At 35.3% G+C, this 20,812-nt stretch overlaps 1 protein-coding gene across 2 annotated transcripts; it reads left to right on the top strand.

Annotated features, from left to right (window-relative positions):
• The first annotated feature begins 1,563 nt into the window (after nt 1-1,563).
• LOC101701870 (olfactory receptor 10AG1) lies at nt 1,564-5,500 on the top strand. 2 transcript variants are annotated; one of them, XM_004874074.3, is made up of 2 exons: nt 1,564-1,597; nt 4,581-5,500. In XM_004874074.3, exons 1-2 carry the CDS (start codon nt 1,585-1,587, stop codon nt 5,498-5,500), a joined length of 933 nt encoding a protein of 310 aa, XP_004874131.2. In that variant the 5' UTR covers nt 1,564-1,584. The 2 variants fall into 2 exon arrangements, with proteins under 2 accessions (XP_004874131.2, XP_087063978.1); XM_087207852.1 differs by having other exon boundaries at nt 1,564-1,606; nt 4,584-5,500.
• The last annotated feature ends 15,312 nt before the right edge of the window (nt 5,501-20,812 follow it).

Below are 20,812 nucleotides of genomic sequence, written 5' to 3'. Positions count from 1 at the left end.
GACTTAATAACAGAACAATAAAGTGTATAGTTGTTACAAGACAATACATGGAAAAGTATTTGTGAGCAGTGACAGGGATCCTGCATTAATATATCACCAAAAGCACAATCCACAAAATCAAATATGAATTTGGTTTCATCAATGCTAAATCATTTTATTCTGTTGATATTCTTAACAGAATGAAAATACAAGCTACGGAGTAAATAAAATTTTACCAGATCACATATCAATCAAAGTAAACATTTGTAGACTATATGGAGATCTCTCTAAACACATCAGCCTGAGAAGAAATAGAGTGAAATATATGAAGGAATTGAATAGATGGCATATTTATTTTAGTAAAACATATATATATATATGTGTGTGTGTGTGTGTTAAAAAATCACATCAAAGATGCTTGTCATTACTGACAATTTTTAAAATGTAAATTAAAACAAAATCAATACTGCATATATACTTTAATATCTAGAATTAAAATAAATGAATCATAACATCATTCAAAATTGGTAGGTAGATATGCAACTCTTATAAATGGCAATTTTTTGCAAATGAATGTGATGATTATGTATGCATCTAAAATATAGTCTTTTGTTTGTCTAATCATTAATCTTTATATTTGTATCATATCCTACGCTGCTGCAGCTATAGCTGCTAGTCACCTCAACTGCATCTTTTGAGTGTGAGTCTATATGTGTTTGTGTGGGGTGTCTGCAGAAAACTATCTTATTTACAGAAAAATATATTATTATTTTATAATCAGTCTGAAGAGGTGCTTGACCAGGAACTCTAGCAGCAACTAGTTGATTTCTTTCTATTTTATTTATTTATTTTTTGGTAGGTACCTTTAATTGAACTCAGAACATTGTGCTTGCATGGCAGGCAGCAAAACCACTGAGCTAAATCCCTGGTCCTGCAACTTGTTGAAATTCTAGGTTGCCATAATAGAAGGAAATTAAAGCAAAAATGGACAAATTTAGTTGTATACATAGTAGTCTAGCTAGCCATGATATTTTATAGCCCTGTATATGTGATTTTCTACTAGATCATCTTAATTTGTTTCATGTGCAATCTGGAGTTATGGATTTTTAATACTTTCAATGTTTATATTTCTTAATAACCACAAAAATGAATAGAGAAAAATTACAGAGAGTGGTAGATGAAGAACGTTCTGGCTTATTTTACTCAGTACTTGAGTGGCAGGACCAATAGCTTCCTTCAGTTAGATGTGCCATGGGAAGGGGATGCACCCCAGGGTATAGAAGGATTCCTACTTAATGAACACTGCTCTCACAATAGACTGCACATCAGAAGGAGGTTACCCCATGCTACAAGTGAAGGCAGACTCCTAAATTTAATGAAAAATCCATCTTTTATCAGTCAATAAAGTTAAGCATTATAATTAACCTATTTCCACATATATAAACCTGAACAACTTTTAACAAACATGAAATTTATTTTTACATGATCTTTCATTTATTAACATTAGCAAAAAGATGAAATTACAGAAAAAAATTAAAAAGGAATCTTTCATTGTTGATTAATTTCATCTCAAAATTGTTCTAATATTTGATATTATTAGACAAAATGAGAACAAAAAGTAAAATCTGTTTTAATCTAAAAAGCTAATACAGTAAAGGTTATTATTACAATTGCTTCATAACCTTTTATTGGTAATTTTTATTCAGTAATTATAATGTGTGAATCATATATTTAAGTATTTTATATGCATTAATGTGAAGGCTTTATCTTATGAAGCCAGAGTTACCTCCCAGAGAGGAGCAAAAATATTGAATGGACATTACTGAAGAGGTCGACATCACACTACTATCAAAGGTACTCCCACTTCTTAAGAGGTAATATTCATGATTAAGGCATATAAAATTTTATAGAAATATTAACATGTTTTCAGTTCTATATTTAGAGACTTCTGTCAGGAAAAATAACACTTTCTGAAATGATGCACTAATAACTATCTCCTTTTATCTCCTAACTTCTATTTAATTTCATAAACTTAATTAGAGTATAATCTCTATGTCACAGCAATGCTTTTGTTAGTATAAAAATATCTGCACCAAAGTGAACCATTGTGTCAAAAATAATGTGACTAAAATGAACATGAAATATTTAATTAAAAGAAAGGTTTCGAATTTACCTTAAACATCTACTGCTATTTATTTTATAATGATGTACAAATTGCTCAAAAAAAAAAAAGAAATTCCTAAAATTTTTCAAAAGTGAGAGAAACCAGTGAGAATTTTGAATGATTTGAGAAAATTCTTTAGGCAAGGTCATGTTTAGAATATGAGTACAATTTGGATAGACTTCAGTAATTACAACGTTTATTATTTTATATATTTTTAAAAGAGTTTCATTGAACATTCATAAAGTTGCTGTTATATTTACAAACAGAAATTTGAGACAGTTTCATCAAACAGAAAAAACAAAATTAGAGATTTAAGTAGATGTGCAAGTCTGCTCAGGTGTTTTTAAAATATTATTATTTGTTTTAGAAATTGATGTAATTTCCTTTGTAAATGTATACTCCTCCTTCAATAGTGAGGAATAACATACAGCACAGGAAAGAACCTTTAGAAAGGGAAGATCAAATAAAAAGAAAATATATATATAAATTTCCGAGACAATGGTAATATAAACAAATGTGGGATATATAAAGCAGGGTAGTTTCTAATAAGCTGATGATTCAGTCAAGATTTCATTATTGTCTGTCTTAATTTTAGATCTAATTAAATAGAAGCATATATGTTTGCAACTTTAGGATGCTACATAACAAAATAACCCCATGGTATAGATTCAAAGCCTTGAAATCATATCTCAGTTTTGACCCTTGTTATATAATTCTCTCTACCTTGGAGTTATAGTTAAAACATGTTTACATGCTACTATCATAATTTTCATTAATGTAATTGCATAACCATGGAAGAAACTTTAAGAATCCTCACTATTTTAATATTTAATATTTCAGAAGGAATAACATGTACTATTTACTGTTTCTATTGTCAACCAAAGAAACTTCTCAGGATACCCCAGGCTGGCACGGACTGTTGCTCCTTCTTCTTTTCTCTCTACACTTTGAGGCTGAAATCTACCATTCCTTGTTAACCTTCTTAGCAGATGCTTGGCCTATGCCTTCTGTGTGCAGTGAGTTAGTCCCTTTGTGTTTAAGTTAGTTACAATGAAGTTGAAATTCCATAGCAAGTATTTACAACAAAGGGAGGGGTTGTTTCTGCAAGAGTGAATCATTATGCCACCTCCTACCAACTCTGCATGGTGAGCCTGATCATTATGGACTGCCAAACATCACTGATGAAAATAAAAATCCAAAACAAGGAGCAAACTCAAAAATATATTATAAGTTCTACAGAGCCACTTCCCACACAATCATGCACACACATGTACACATACACAAGGCATACAAGAAGCAAATTATTTGACTCATTTGAAATTTATCCTAGGAGTCAGCAGTTCAAATTTTGTTTAGCAATTATACTATACGTTATATAGACAGTATGCACAATATATATCCAAAGAAACTCTAGCAAAAGCATAGAGATAAATAAAATATAAATAAATAATAACATGGCAACATGCTTATGTAAGAATTTACATAAACACATGCAATTGACATGATTGAATGAATAAATGAACTCTGTGGAAAGCAGCAGTGAAGATGTTATTAGTGAGAATATAAATGATTTAAGTAACTAATTTTAGAGAAGATTTGTGGTTGATGTCCATTTTATAAATTGGCTTTTGTTCAGAGCAAAGATCTTCAACTTCCACATAGAACTGTTTTATGAATAGTGAGACTGTTTTTTACTCTTGAGGTTGTCTGGATAGAAAAACAATCTTAATAATTTGATACCATTTCAGTTCTTTAGCAACAGTCTTAAAATCACTTAGACTATAATGTCTAATAGAAATGTATGACTTTGGATTTCAGAGACTTTACATTGTAATGAAAACATTTAAAGATTTAAAATCATACTATAAGTTTTGGAAGTCTGTTGATCCTTTTAAACATAATAAAATAACCTATAAATTCAGAAGTTCAAAGATAAAAAGTGGGATTACCTTACTGTACATGATTTTTAAAGATCATAAAAATATACTTCCTGAAATTATTTTAAATATCTCAAAATATTACTGTGCAGTGGAATTAATTTTTAACTTAGAATCAAAAAATAAACATTGGTAAGAAAGAAATCAACAAATAGAAAGGAATTATAGCTGTAAGTGAACAAACGTCAAAGTTGGTATTTTTGAGTATTCATGTGAAAATTTTAAGAGGTGTGCTTCCTTCTCAGAAACAAGCACATGGGAGGAACTTTAGCAGAAAATAACATAAAATTTTGCTTATGGATATACCTGGTAAAAAAAAGATCTTCCACTAAAACTTCGTAGCTTATAAAAATCAAAGGCTTTGATCTTACAGAGAATTGGGAAACTTGGAAACATATCATCTTTGTTTTGCATATGAATTAAAAAAGCTAAGGAGTGGGAAATAACTTCAACTTCAGCTGAATTCTTCCCACAGATGACACATGAAGAGATAAATGCAGGAGGCAATGTTTCAATGGTGAGGAACTTTGTCCTGCTAGGATTTTCTGACCTTTCAAACCTCCAGGGGTTTCTGTTTGGCTTGTTCGGTATCATTTACTTGGTTGTGGTTATTGGAAATGGCCTCATAATCATAATAACAATCCTGGATCCTGCACTACAGAGACCCATGTATTTTTTCCTGGCAAATTTTTCTTCTTTGGAAATCTGTTATGTTTCAGTAACTCTTCCTAGGATTCTCTTCAGTCTTTGGACACAGAATAGAAATATTTCTGTGTTGGGCTGTGCCACACAACTGTGTTTCTTCCTTGTGCTGGGATCCACTGAGTGCTTCCTGCTGGCCGTAATGTCCTATGACCGTTATGTGGCCATCTGTTACCCTCTGCGCTATCCTCTGCTCATGAACCCAAAGAAGTGTGCTCAGCTTGCAGCCTGCTCTTGGCTGGGTGGAATCCCAGTCCAGATAGGGCAAACATGCCAGATATTCTCTCTGCATTTCTGTAACTCCAACCAAATCCCCCACTTCTTCTGTGACATACCCCCCATTCTGAAGCTGGCCTGTGGGGACACTTCTGCTCATGAGATGTCTGTCTATGTGGTAGTAATGTTGTTTGTGGCTGTCCCTTTCATATTGATCCTTGCCTCTTATAGCAAAATCATTTCCACAGTTCTGAGGTTGCCAACAACCCAAGGACAGACCAAGGCCTTCTCCACATGCTCCTCCCACCTGCTGGTTGTGGTGCTATTTTTTGGATCTGGTACCATCACTTACCTAAGGCCAATGTCCAGCCATTCTTCAGGAACTGACAAACTGCTGTCCCTCTTCTATACTATTGTTACTCCCATGTTCAACCCTTTGATATACAGCCTCAGGAACAAGGATGTCATTGTGGCACTGAGAACATTATTACTAAAAATATAATGACCTGAGTTTATTTAGAATTTTTTAATCTCCTTATGATACAGTTATCAGACAAACATTTCAATTCTTTACATTTTGCTTGGACATATCAATCTCTTTGAGGTTATGATGTATGTGTTATTTTTGTATACTAGCATGAAATTTACTGTGCTTGGAGATATACTCAGCAAATCAGAATATCTTAAATATTTTGTGTATGAAGAAATTATGACCTCATGAATGAAATTTAATGTTTGTTCCATATTCTACATAAATACTATGAACAATATATGAAGTTATAACATAGCTGTTCTGCTCATAGTTGTTAAGTGATTACTAGAGTGAAAAGACAACATATGAAATGTGAAAAACATAATCCATATATTTTATAAGGGGTTCACATCAAATATATATAGGGAATTCAATTAACTCAATAAAAATAACATCAAAATAGGGGAAAGACATGAGTAGACAATTCTACAGACATAAAAACAAGTAACACTTATGGGAAAACATCTAAAACATCACTAATAAACAGAGAAGAGCAAATTTAAAGCCTGTCAATTCACACCTACTAGAATGACTATTACCAAAAAGTTGAAAACAGGGGTGTTGCACATGGACAGAGAATAAAGCACGTTTCCATTCAGGTGGTAAGAATTAGACTAAACATCTTGATAAACAATATGAAGGTCCTTCAAAAATTGTAAGTAGAATTCCAATGTGATCCTGGAATCACCTAGTCTTTTTGAGTTCAAAGGAAACAAAATCAGTATGTTGAAAAATAACTGTGGAACTTAGAGATTTTTATTCTTTCCATAGCTCACAGTTTCTTTTTACATTAGTTTCCAAAGACTTTGATTAAAGCTGAAAAATTTGTCTAATGTACTATAACAACTGTGGATTTTATTCTTATCTGTGAATATTTGTTGTCAGCCTGTATTTGGTTAATCATTTGTGGGAACTAATTTTTAGGGAACTACTTTGATTATAGTGTTGAGTGCCTGATGTGTTTTGCCATTTTTTAAAAAGTGTAATTATTTTTATAGTTCAATGACTGACTTCACATAGCAATCCCATTGGTAAGCTGTGGCTTGGTCATCACACAAACTGTCCTTGAAATTTTTTTTTTGTATTAAATTCTTTTATTGGTACATTGTAGGTATACAACACAATTACATTTCTCATTGGGAATTGTACCTTTACATAATGCATCTTGGTTCTTATTTTTTCCCCATTCCTAGCCCTCCCATCACGCCCTCCACCCTTCCCTATTTACAAAGACTTTATTTCCATTTTTTCCATTTCTCATCATTTTTTCCTTTCCCTTCTTTCCTTTCCCCTGTGCCTCCCACTACCCCTACCCCTTTGCACCTTTTATTCCTATTTTACATTATCGATTATTCATTCTAATCATTGGTACATTTTAGGTATACAATATAATGACATTCATCATTGGAAATTTGCACCTTTACATAGTCTCTCTTGGTTCTTATTTTTCACCCTTGCCCAGCCCTCCTTTCAACCTCTCCAGCCCTCCCTATTTACAAAGATTTTGTTCCTATTTTTCCATTTTCTCATATTAATCCCATTCCCTTTTATCCTTTCCCTTAGCCCTCCCACTTCCTTCCCCTTTGACCCTTTTCTTTCTATTTCACATGACCTATTATACATTTAGTCCTTATTTACACTTGCAGTTGCTCACACCAGAGAAACTATTCAGTATTTACACATGTGTGTCCTATTTATTTCACTTAAGAGTATTGCCTCAATGTTCATCCACTTAGCTATAAATGTCTCTAATTTCTCATTTTTTATGGCTGAGTAGTACTCCATTTTATTAAAAAACCACATTTTCTTTATCCAGTCTCCAGTTGATGGCCATTTGGGCTGTTTCCAAGTTTTAGCTATAACAAACTGCACTGCTATGAACATGGGGGCACATATATCACTGTGGTATGATTCTTTGAATTCTTTGGGGAAGATCCCAAGCAGTGGAATAGCGGGGTCAAATGGGATTTCCAGTCCTAGTTCTTTGAGGTATCTCCATACTGATTTCTGCAGTGGTTGCACCAGTCTACACTCCCACCAGCAGTGGAGCAGGGTTCCTCTTTCCCCACAGCCCCTCCAGCATTTGTTATTGGTTGATTTCATGATAGCAGCCATTCTTTCTGGAGTGAAGTGGAATCTCAGGGTTGTTTTCATTTGCATCTCTCGAATTACCAGTGATGTTGAACATTTTTTCATGTATTTATTTGCTATTTCTACTTCTTTGTCTGAGAAATGTCTGTTCATTTCAGATGCCCATTTTTAGATTGGGTCTTTAAATTTGGGAGGTCTGATCTTTTTAAGTTCTTTATAGATTTGAGATAGTAGGCCTTTGTCTGAGGAAGAGCAGGTGAAGATTTTTTCCCACATTGTGGGTTGTCTCTTCACACTGCTGGTGGTTTCTCTTGCTGTGCAGAAGCTTTTTAATAAGAAGAGATCCCATTTGTTGATTGTTTGTGCTAGTTTATGGGAAACTGTCCTTGAATGTTTGAACCAGCAAAAAATTTACCATCTACTGATGAATCCATGGTTGCTTTGGACAATGTATTCACATTTTATTAGTTTATTACAAATATGTGGTAGATTGTGCTTTCTGCATTTAAAAGCTCACGTTCAATCTGAGAGTTCTCTGGACTCATACGAGTGTGTGCAACCTTCCACTTGCACATGGTCTTCCACATCACAACACATACGACTTTATTAATGTCCATTTTCATTTTCTCATTCCACAAAAATCCCTGGAAAATGATTTTTCTAATCTGTTCCAAATCTTAGGGAGACCCTAGAGTAGAAATAACATTGGCCTTTCTTGATGATTTATACTGAGATTGCCATTATTTATAACAATAATCTTGGAAATTGAAGCCCCTGGGTCTACTTGAAGTTGCTGTGCCTTCTACTATCATCTAACGGAGCTGCCTGCCTTCCAGCATATGGAGGCCTGGTCAATCTGTTGCATGCGACTGAGGCCATAGGGAAGGGGCCATTATGAAAACACAGCACGTTAATGTTCCTCTCACTGAGGTTGCTTAAGGTCTCAAACATCCTGTAATTGCTTTATGTCTATATCATTCCAGATTTCTAAAAAATATTAATCCATATTTGTGATACATAATGGATTGGTTCATTGTGATGAGCTGACACATACACATATGCATAGTACATCTTAGTCCTAAGAGTGCAGTTGACAGTTGTGTCTTATTTTACTGTTTTCTGTATTGGTCTTTCCAGTCCTTTGGGAAGCTTGGGCTATTGTTTGTTGGGAAAGATGCAAAGGTTTTTCAATGAAGAGAATACGTTCTTTTAAAATGGATGACTTTGGAGAGGTTGAATATTGGAATACAAAGAAAACCAAACCTCAAACCCCAAATTCATACCTTAAGAAACTCAAAGATGCATCAGTGACTTAATATTGGAATGTTACACACTTGTTACAAAACAATACATGAAAAGGTATTTGTGACCAGTGACAGGAATCCTGCATTAATATATCACCAAAAGCACAATAAAAAAAATCAAATATGAATTTGATTTCATCAATGCTAAATCATTTTATTCTATGTTGATATTCTTAACAGAATGAGCAAATAAAATTTTAGCTACAGTGTCAAAAATTTTTAGCAAATCACATATCCATCAAAGTAAATATATGTGTACTATATGGAGACTCTCTAAACACAACAGCCTAAGAAGAAATAGACTGAAATATATGAAGGAATTGAATAGATGGCATACTTATTTTAATAAATATATGTATGTATATATTTGTATGAGTTAAATAATCACGTCAAAGATGCTTGTCATTATTGCCAATTATGAAAATGCAAATTAAAAGAAAAATCAATACTGCGTAAGCACTTTAATAATCTAGAATAAAAGTGAATTACTCACAACAATTCAAAATTGGTAGGTAAATATATAGACCTTATAAATGGCAATTTTATACTTGGATGTGATGAAGATGTATGTTTCTAAAATATCGTCTTTCATCTGTCTAATCATTAATCTTTATATTTACATGCATATAATAGGCTGCTGCAGCTGTAACTAATATTCACCTTAATTGCATTTTTTGAGTGTGAGTCTATGTGTGTTTGTGTGAGGTGTCTGCAGAATACTATTTTACTTGCAGAAAACTATTTTATTACTTTATTATCAGTCTAAGGAGGTGCTTGACAGGAACTCTTGCTGCAATGAGTTGAAATTCTGGGTTGCAACAGTTGAAGGAAATTTGTGGAAAGATGGACAAATTCAGTTGGATACATAGCAGCCAAGCTAGTCATTATATTTTATAGCACTGTATATATATGTGTCTTTCTATTAGATCATCTTAATTTGCATCATGTGTAAACTGGAGTTATAGATTTTTAATGCATTCAATATTTATATTTCTAAATAACCACAAAAAATGAACAGAGAAAAATTATAGAGTGGTAGATGAAGAATGTTCTGGCTTGTTTTACTAAGTATTTGAGTGGCAGGACCAACAGGTTCCTTCAGTTAGATGTGCCATGGGAAGGGGATGCACCTCAGGATATAGAAGGTTTCCTACTTAATGAACACTGCTCTCACAATAGACTGCACATCAGAAGGTGGTTACTTCATGCTCCAAGTAAAGTCAGAGTCTTAAATTTAATGAAAAATCCAACTTTTTTGTCCTTGTCTACCTTTTGTCAGACAATGAAGGTAAGTATTATAATTAACCTAATTCCACACATGTAAACCTGAACTACTTTTGACAAACATGAAATTTATTTTTAAATGTGCTTTCAGTTTTTAACATTAGCCAAAAGATGAAATTACAGAAATAAATTTAAAAAGGAATCCTTGATTGTTGGTTTATTTTATCTCAAGACAGTTCTAATATTTGATATTATTAGAAAAAATGAGAAGAAATGTAAAATCTTTTTTAATCTAAAAGATAATATGGTGAAGATTATTATTAGCACTGCTTGATAATGTTTTATGGGTTAATATTTGTTAAGTGATTATAATGTATGAAACAAATATTAATGTCTTTTACATGTATTAATGTGGTTTTATTTTATGATGCCAGAGTTGCCTACAACAGAGGATCAAAAATATTGAATGGACATTATTGAAGAGGTCGACATCACACTTCTATCAAAGGTACTCCTGCTTCTTAAGAGCTAATATCCATGATTAATGCATATAAAATTTTAGAGAAACTTTAAGCCATTTTCATTTTTATATTTAGACTCTTCTGCCAGGAGAAATAAATCTTTCTGAAATTCATGTACCAATAGCTACTTTTATCACCTAACTTCTATTTAATTTCATTAACTTAATCAGAGTAGAACCCCTATGTTCACAGTGATGATAGATGCATTCATTAGTATGAAAATATCTATACCAAAGTAAGCCACTGTTGCAAAGTGGATGTAGCTAAAATAAACATGAAGTATTTAATTAAAACAAAAGTTCTGCATTTTCTTTAAACATCTAGTGCTATTTTTTATACTGGTAAAGAAATTTTTAAATTTCTTCAAAAGTGTGAGAAACCAGTGAGACATTTGAAGGATTGGAGGAAATTCTTTTGGCAAGATTGTTAAGAATATGAGTACAATATGGATAGACTACAGTAATTACAGCATTTATTATTTTACATATTGTTTTACATGGAGCATTCCATTGAATATTCTGAAATTTACTGTTATATTTTACAAATAGAAATTTGATGCCCTCTAATATAGAAAAAACAAAAAAAGAGAGTTCAGTAAATGTACAAGTCTGCTCATGTGTTTTAAAAATTATTATTATGTGTTTTAAAAACTGATATAATTTTCTTTGTAAATGTATACTCCTACTTGAAGAGTGGGGGATAACATACAGTAGAGCAAAGAGCCTTACAGAAAGGGAAGATCAAATAAAAAGAACAAATATATATATATATATATATATATATATATACATTTCTAAGGACAATGGTTATATAAACAAATGTGGGATATATAAAGCAGGGTAGTCTCTAATAAACTAATGATTCAGTCAAGATTTCTTTATTATTCAATTCTTAATTTTAGATTTAATAAAACAGGAACCTATATGTTTGCAACTTTAGGATGCTACATTAAACAATAGCCCCATGGCATAGATTCAAAGCCTTGAAATCATATCTCAGTTTTGACTCTTGTTTTATAATTCTCTCTATATTGCAGTTGCAGTTAAAACATTTAAAAAAAAACATTTTAAATACTAATATCAAAATTTTCTTTAATGCAATTGCATAACTATGGAGGAAACTGTAAGAATCCTCACTATTTTAATATTTAATATTTCAGGAGGAATAACATGTACTATTTATTTTTTCTATTGTCAATCAAAGAAACTTCTTAGGATGCCCAGGTTGGCATGGACTGTTGCTCCTTCTTCATTTCTCACTACACATTGAGGTTGAAATCCTCCATTCCCTTCTTTGCACATGCTTGGCCTATGCCTTCTGTTTTCAGTGAGATAGCCCCTTTGGGTTTAAGTTAGTTGAAATGAAAGTGGAAATTCCATAGTGAGTATTTGCCACAAGTCTGCTCTGCATGCTTTCAATGGAGTTTTTAATCTCCTGAATATCTGTTTGAATCTGTTTCATGGATTCCATTTCTTTATGTTATGTGATCAGGTTTTCCATTTCTTTCTTATGCTGGGCATTCATGGCTTCCAGCATGTTTGTGATCTCATCTATTTTCTTATCTGTTTCTGCTGTAGAGATTCTAATCATGTCTTTCACTCTTCTCACCATCTCTGTATTTATCTGGGCGATTATTTCTGTTTTGAATTTTTCTAGAGCGTCATGCATCTGGTTTGTTACTTTCTGTGCTATCAGTTCAGGGTGTCCAAGTGGTTGCTTATCAGACTTTTCCACCTCACTTCCCCCAGAATTTCCTTTTTGTGCCATGGAAGCCTGAGTTTGTGCCTTGCTTAAGTATCTTTTCATTCTTGTTTTTGGTACTGTCCTTGGTTTAATTCCTGCATTGATATTTCAAAATTGCTTAATGTAGGTATCTTTGTTGCTTGTGTTTAAAACCCTTGTGGAATGATGGCTTTTCAGAGGTGTCTTCCAGATATAGGTTGTGTTTGGGTTTTGAGACTCTAATGACTCTGAGGCTATTTTATTTTCCTTATACCAGGAAGGAAAACTAATTAGATCAATCACAACATGTAAGCCCAAATAGCATAGTCAGCAATACCATAGCATCAAGCACAGCTTAGAAAATGACAGTTTGTGGTAGTTATTAATCTATCACATTTAACTATGTGAGTTAAATTAAAACTGAGGACCAGCCCAACATAAGTTTGTAATGAATAAACTCTTCAACATAGCATCTTTCCCCTTCAGGGTGGGGAGTTAAAAGGAGTTAGGGAGGGAGGGAGAGACAGGTAGAAAGAACAGGTAAGATTAGCGGTGAGGCCAGAAGACACAGAAAGATCACACAAACTCTAAGAAGTTGTTAAAGGCAAGAGAGAAAGATAGAATGAAAGAACAAAGATGTGACTAGAACCACCCAACAGCAACACTGAGGCTAGATACTGAATTTACTTTCCTTTAAACCTAATGATAAGGAAAAAGAGATAAAAAGAGTAAGGGAGAAATCTGAATTCAGTGCAGAAAGGAACAAGTGGTGAGATGAGGAGCAATATGGGACAGCAAGAGAATGAGTGAGAGAGGAAAAAAAGAAAAGATAAAAGAAAGAAAAGTAAAAATTTGAAGAATACAAGAAGTAAAAATTAAGAATTAAAAATAGGAGAAAAAAAATTTTTTTTTTTTTTGCAAATAGCAATAAAAATTATGGGCCTCCTTCAGGGTATGCCTCTACTGTCCCAGTAGGCCATGTAGGAATTCATGTGGATATACAAGTCAATGAGTCTCAGGAAGGCAACATCAGACCAAGTACAGTGGTCTGATGTGCCTTTATTGTATAGATTCTCTTTACTTTTCTGCTGAGCTTCAGTTTTCATCGAGGGGCCTGAGAAGCCCTCCTTCTGTTACTAAGTTCTGCTCTATCTTGTGGTGCTCAAGACAAGGGTCTTAATAATCTCCTGTGCTTCTGTAGTGTGGGATCAGGTAGCAGAAAAGCCAGAAGGCCAGAGGTGAGGGGTGGCGGGGAGAGGAATTGGGCCTTAAAGGCACCCATGCATCAAAGCAGACCTAACTGTGGCATGGGTGGTACTGGGGAAGGCCACAGAGCTTCATGCTGCTTGTCTCACCTAGCTTGTCACACTTGGAGCAATGTTTTTAATTCTTTAGGGAAGATACCCAGCAAGGGAATAGCTGAGTCGAAAGGGAGTTCTATTCCTAGTTTTTTGAGGAATCTCCACACTGATTTCAACAGTGGCTGAACCACCCTACACTCCCACCAACAGTGGAGAAGAGTTCCTTTTTCCCCACAACCAGGGCAGCATTTGTCATTCCTTCATTTGTTGATAGCAGCCATTCTTTCTGGAGTGAGCATTTATTTCATTTGCATCTCGCTAATGACCAGTGCTATCGAATATTCTTTCATATGTTTATTTGCTGCTTCTACTGCTTCATCTGAGAAATGTCTGCTCATTTCAGGTGCTCATTTTTGGACTGAGTCTTTAAATTTTAGCTATCTGATTTTTTAAACTTCTTTATATATTCTAGGAAGTAGTTTCTTTGTCTGAGAAACAATGGTAAAAACTTTTTCATACATTATGGATTGTTTGTTCACTCTGTTGCTGGTTTCTCTCACTGTGAAGAAGTTTTTAATAAGATTACATCCCCATTGGTGATTCTTTGTGCTAGTTGGGATGACTGAGGTTATCTTCCTGAAGTCTTTTTCTAGGTCAATGTCTTTAACATGTCCACCTAACCTACCTTCCATCAGTCCATCAGATTTAGTGTTTCTATTTTAATATTTAGTTCTTTGATCCATTTTGATTTTAGTTTAGTTCATGGTGAAAGATATGGATCTAGTTTTAATGTTTGGCAAAATGAAACCCAATATTTCCATCATCATTTATTAAAGAGGCTATCTTTCCACAAGTGAGGCTGTTAGTCTCCTTTGTCATGGGTCAGGTGGCTGAGTATGTCGGAAGTTCTCTCTGCATCTTCTAATCTGTTCCACTGATCCTTGGGTCTGTTTCTTTCCCAGTACCAAGGTGTTTCTATCTCAGTAGCTTTGTAGTATAGTTTCAAGGTGGGGATTATGATGTTTTTTGTTTTTTTTTTATATTAAATTCTTTTATTGGTACATTGTAGGTATACAACACAATTACATTTCTCATTGGGAATTGTACCTTTATATAATGCATCTTGGTTCTTATTTTTTTCACATTTCTAGCCCTCCCTTCACACCCTCAACCCTTCCCTATTTACAAAGACTTTATTTCCATTTTTTCATTTCTCAGCATTTTTTCCTTTCCCTTCTTTCCTTTCCCCTGCCCCTTCCACTACCCCTACCCCTTTGCACCTTTTCTTCCTATTTTACATTATCGCTTATTCATTCTAATCATTGGTACATTTTAGGTATACAATATAATGACATTCATCATTGGAAATTTGCACCTTTACATAGTCTCTCTTGGTTCTTATTTTTCACCCTTGCCCAGCCCTCCCTTCAACCCCTCCAGTCTTCCCTATTTACAAAGATTTTGTTCCTATTTTTCCATTTTCTCATATTAATCCCATTCCCTTCTATCGTTTCCCCTATCCCTCCCACTTCCTTCCCCTTTGACCCTTTTCTTCCTATTTCACATGACCTATTATACATTTAGTCCTTATTTACACTTGCAGTTGCTCACACCAGAGAAACTATTCAGTATTTACACATGTGTGTCCTATTTATTTCACTTAAGAGTATTGCCTCAATGTGCATCCACTGAGCTATAATTGTCTCTAATTTCTCATATTTTATGGCTGAGTAGTACTCCATTTTATTAATAAAAAAACACACACATTTTCTTTATCCAGTCTCCAGTTGATGGCCATTTGGGCTGTTTCCAAGTTTTAGCTATTACAAACTGCACTGCTATGAACATGGGCGCACATATATCACTGTGGTATGATTCTTTTAATTCTTTGGGGAAGATCCCAGCAGGGGAATAGCGGGGTCAAATGGGACTTCCAGTCCTAGTTCTTTGAGGTATCTCCATACGGATTTCCACAGTGGTTGCACCAGTCTACACTCCGACCAGCAGTGGAGCAGGGTTTCTCTTTCCCCACAGCCCCTCCAGAATTTGTTATTGGTTGATTTCATGATGGCAGCCATTCTTTCTGGAGTGAAGTGGAATCTCAAAGTTGTTTGCATTTGCATCTCTCGAATGACCAGTGATGTTGAGCACTTTTTCGTGTATTTATTTGCTATTTCTACTTCTTTGGTGGACAAATGCCTGTTCATTTCAGATGCCCATTTTTTGATTGAGTCTTTAAATTTGGGAGGTCTGATCTTTTTAAGTTCTTTATAGATTTGAGAGAGTAGACCTTTGTCTGAGGAAGAGCAGGTGAAGATTTTTTTGCCACATTGTGGGTTGTCTCTTCACACTGCTGGTGGTTTCTCTTGCTGTGTAGAAGTCTTTTAATAAGAAGAGATCCCACTTGTTGATTGTTTGTGCTAGTTCACGGGCAACTGAGGTTTTGTTCATAAAATCTTTTCCTACACTGATGTCTTCAAGGGTACTACCTAACCTCTGTTCCAACTGGTTCAGAGTTTCTATTTCAATATTTAGATATTTAATCCATTCTGATTTTAGTTTAGTGCATGGTGAGAGATACATGTCTAGTTTTAATCTTTGGCAAGTTGAAGCCCAATTTTTCCAGCACCATTTATTAAAGAGGCTATCTTTCCTCCAGTGAGGGTGTTTGGCTCCTTTGTCGAATATGAGATGGTTGAGTGTGTCTGGCGTTGTTTCTGCATCTTCTAATCTGTTCCACTGGTCCTCAGGTCTGTTTCTTTTTACCAGTACCATGCTGTTTTTATCACAGTAGCTTTGTAGTAGAGTTTCAAGTTTGGGATTGTGATACCCTCTGCCATGTCTCTGTTACTGAGCATTGCTTTTGCTACTCTGGGTCTCTTCTTGTTTCAAATGAATTTTTAGATTGTTTTCTCAAGGTCTATGAAGTATGCTGTTGGGATCTCAATTGGAATTGCATTAAATCTATATAGCAGTTTTGGAAGTATGGCCATTTACACTATATTAATCTTTCCTACCCAGGAGCAGGGGATATCTGTCCATTTTCTGATATCATCTTCAATCTCTTTTTTCAGAGTGCCATAGTTTTCAGAGAAGAGGTCTTTGATTTCTTTCATTAGGATGATTCCTAGGTATTTCAGTTGTTTGGATGCTAGTGTGAAAGGAATTATTTGTCCTATTTCTCTCTCAGTGAGTCTGTCATTGGTGTAGAGGAAAGCTATTGATTTTTCTGTGTTGACCTTGTAACCAGCTACTTGAATGAATTTGGTTATTAAGTCTAGAAGACTTTTGGTGGAGTTCTTGGGGTCTTCTATATAAAGTATCATGTCATCTGCAAATAATGACAATTTGACTTCTTCATTACCTATCTTGATTCTTTTTATTTCTTTCTCTTGTCTAATTGCTGTGGCTAATGTTTCCAGAACTATATTGAACAAGAGTGGTGATAGTGGACATCCTTGTCTTGCTCCTGATTTTAGTGTGAAGGATTTCAGTTTTTGACCATTTAGTAAGATATTGGCTGTTGGTTTTTCATAGATGGCTTCTATCAGTTTGAGGTAGACACCATCTATTCCAAGTTTTTGCAGGGTTTTTCTCATAAATGCATGTTGGATTTTGTCAAATGCTTTTCCTGTGTCTGTGGAGATAATCATCATATGGTTTTTGTCCTTGGCTCTATTGATATAGTGTATTACATTAATTGATTTTCGTATATTGAACCATCCCTGCATCCCTGGGATGAATCCCACTTCATCAGGGTGTATGATCTTCTTGATGATCTTCTGCTTTCTGTTTGCCAATATCTTATTAAGGATTTTTGCATCTATGTTCATTAGTGAGATTGGCCTATAGTTCTCTTTTTCAGTTGGGTCTTTCTCTGCTTTGGGGTTCAAGGTGATGCTTGCTTCCAGGAATGAATTTGGGAGTATTGTTTCCCTTTCAATTTCATTGAAGAGTTCAAACAGTAGTGGCAGCAGTTCCTCTCTAAATGTCTTGTAGAATTCAGCAGTGAAGCCATCAGGGCCAGGCTTTCCATAGTTGATAAGTTTTTAATTACATTTTCAATTTCATTGGTTGATATTGGGTTGTTCAGAATTTTTAGGTCTTCTTCGTTCAACTTTGATAATTCACATGTATCTAGGAATCTGTCCATTTCTTCTGTGTTTTCCATCTTATTGGCATATAGGTTCTGGAAGTAGGTATTGATGATCCTCTAGATTTCTGCTAGGTGTCTTGCAATTTCACCCTTTTCATTCCTAATTGCATTGATTTGGGCCTTTTCTTTCCTTTTTCTGACAAGGTTGGCTAAAGATTTGCCAATTTTGTTGTTTCTTTCGAAGAACCAACATTTGGCTTCATTGATTTTTTTGTATCATTCTCTTAGTCTCCATTGCATTGATTTCTCCTCTGATCTTTATAATTTCCTCCCTTGTATGAGCTTTGGGGTTCTCCTGCTCTTCTTTTTCTAGAAGCTTGAGGTTCAGCATCAGGTTGTTTAATTGGGCTCATTCTGTTTTCCTAATATGCATATTCATTGCTATGAATTTCCCACATAAGACTGCTTTCATTGTGTCCCATAGATTCCGATATGTTGTATTCTCATTGTCATTTAATTGAAGGAACTGTCTGATTTCTTCTTTAATTTCCTCTGTGACCCATTGGTCATTCAGAAGTGTGTTGTTCAATTTCCATGTATTTATGAAATTTTTTGAGTTTCTTTTCCTATGGATCTCCAATTTCATCACACTATGGTCTGATAATATCCTGGGGATAACTTCAATTCTTTTGCACTTACTTAAACATGTTCTATGTGTGAGTATGTGGTCTATTTTTGAGAATGACCCATGTGCAGCTGAGAAGAATGTGTATTGTGATTTTGTGGGGTGGAAGACTCTGTAAACATCTGTTAAGTTCATTTGTTCAGGAGTTCGATTGAGTCCTAATATTTCATTACTTATTTTTCATCTAGTTGGTCTATCTATTTGTGACAGTGGGGTGTTGAGGTCCCCCACTACAATTGTATTAGTGCATATATGACTTTTCATGTCCATTAGTATTTGTTTTATATAGTTGGGTGCACTAGTGTTTGGTGCATAGATATTTATGATTGTCATCTCTTCCTCTTGGATTCTTCCCTTTACAAGGATGTAGTGTCCTTCTTCATCTCTCTTAATCAGTGTTGGTTTGAAATCTACTTGATCTGCAAAGAGGATAGCTACTCCTGCTTTTTTTCGGGTTCCTGTCACATGGAGTATTGTTTTCCACCCTTTAACTTTCAGTCTATGAGTTTCCTTTTGAATTAAGTGTGTTTCTTGTATGCAGCATATTGTTGGATTTTGCTTCTTGACCCATTCTGCCAGTCTATTTCTTTTGATTGGTGAATTGAGACCATTAACATTGATGGTTATAAGTGAAACTTATTGACTTGTCATTGCCATGACTTTTTGTTTTTGTTGGGTTCTCCCCCTTTACATTTAATTTCTTGTCATGCCAGATGGGTTCATTCTGCTTTGCTTCCTGGGGTTGTGATCCTCAATATCTGTTCCTAGGATATTGTGTAAAATCCTTTGGAGTGCTGGTTTGGTATTCACGAAGTTCCTAAGGTGCTCTTTGTCATGAAAGTATCTTATTTCTCCATCAATTTTGAAAGATAGTCTTGCAGGGTACATCAATCTGGGTTGGAGGCTGTTTTCTTTGAGGGCTTGGAATATGTCACTCCACACTCTTCTTGCCTTGATGGTTTGTGATGAGAAGCCTGCTGGAATTCTGATTGACTTTCCTTTGTATGTGATTTGTTTCTTTTCTCTGACTGCTTGGAGAACTTTGTTCTTCTGTTGTGTTTCTGGAATCTTAACAAGTATATGCCTATGTGTCAATTTTTTTTGATCAAGGCTATTTGGAGTCCTATATGCCTCACTTATCTGTATGTCAAGCTCTTTTCCCCTGCTTGGGAAAGTTTCTGCCATTATTTCTGTGAAGAGATTTTTTATGTCATCTCCACTCTCTCCTGTTTCTTCATTGAGCCCAATCAGTCTCATGTTTTTTTTTTGGGCATCATCTAGCAGCTGCTGGATTGATTTCTCATGTTCCCTTATAATTTTGAAGCAATTTTTCTTTTCCTGGTCACTAATTGCAATCTTATCTTCTATATCTGAAATTCTGTCCTCACACTGGCTCATTCTGCTGTGCAGACTTCCAGTGGAGTTTTTCATGTCCTGAAAATCTATTTGCATTTTTTAATGGATTCCATTTATTTCTTATGTTGGGATTCCATCATGTTCCTGAGCTCCTCTCCAGATTTATTAATCATGTCTTGCACTAAGGGCACAATTTCTCCTCTTAACTGAGAAATTATTTCTGATTTCATATTTTCCAGATCCCCTTTTGTTGCCAGTTCAGTGGGTCCAGGTGGTTGAGGATCAGTGTGTTCATCTCATTTCCCTTTGGGGTTGCTCTAGGTGATCTGGAAGTCTGGTTTTGAGACTTATTTATGTTTTTTCTCATTTCAATTGGGTGGGGTCTGTTAGTGCCTGCACGGATTATCTCCTCTGAGCTGGGTGAGGTGGGACAGGGGCCGGGAGCAGCAGTAGGGATGGTGACCCAAAAGCTCTTTCCTGTGGGCTGGGAGCAGCCAGAGAGATGGTGGCCAGGAAATCCCTTCCTCTGGACCAGAAGCAATGGGATGGTGGCTCAGAAGCCCCTCCCTCTGGGCCAGAAGCGGTGGGAGGGATGGTGGCCCAGAATCCCCTTCCTCTGGGCCAGGAGAAGCAGGACAGAAGGTGGCCTAAAAGCTCTTTCCTCTGGGCTGGGAGTAGAGGGAGGGATGATGACCGGGAAACTCCTTCCTCTGGACCAGGAGCAGTGGGACGACAGCTCAGAAGCCCCTACCTCTGGGTCGGGAACCGTGGGACTCAGTACCTTGGTCTGGTGGTCTGGTGTCCTCTGTGTCTTTGTAGTGTGGAATCAGGGGGCTGCCTGTCTGCAGCGGGGTGATTCGGTGTCTTCTGCATGACTCAGAACCTCGGTAGTGCGTGCACAAACCTGCTTGTCTGCAGCAGGCTGATTCGGCGTTTTCTGTGCAACTCGGGGATTATGATGTTTATATCTCCTTCATTCAAC

Source organism: Heterocephalus glaber, unplaced genomic scaffold (genome assembly GCF_053883595.1).
Source record: "Heterocephalus glaber isolate CG9 unplaced genomic scaffold, H.glaber_assembly_v1.0 deba00000896, whole genome shotgun sequence".
Taxonomy (NCBI): Eukaryota; Metazoa; Chordata; class Mammalia; order Rodentia; family Bathyergidae; genus Heterocephalus; species Heterocephalus glaber.
Note: the sequence above shows the minus strand (reverse complement) of the source record. Positions and strands in the feature narration are given on the sequence as shown.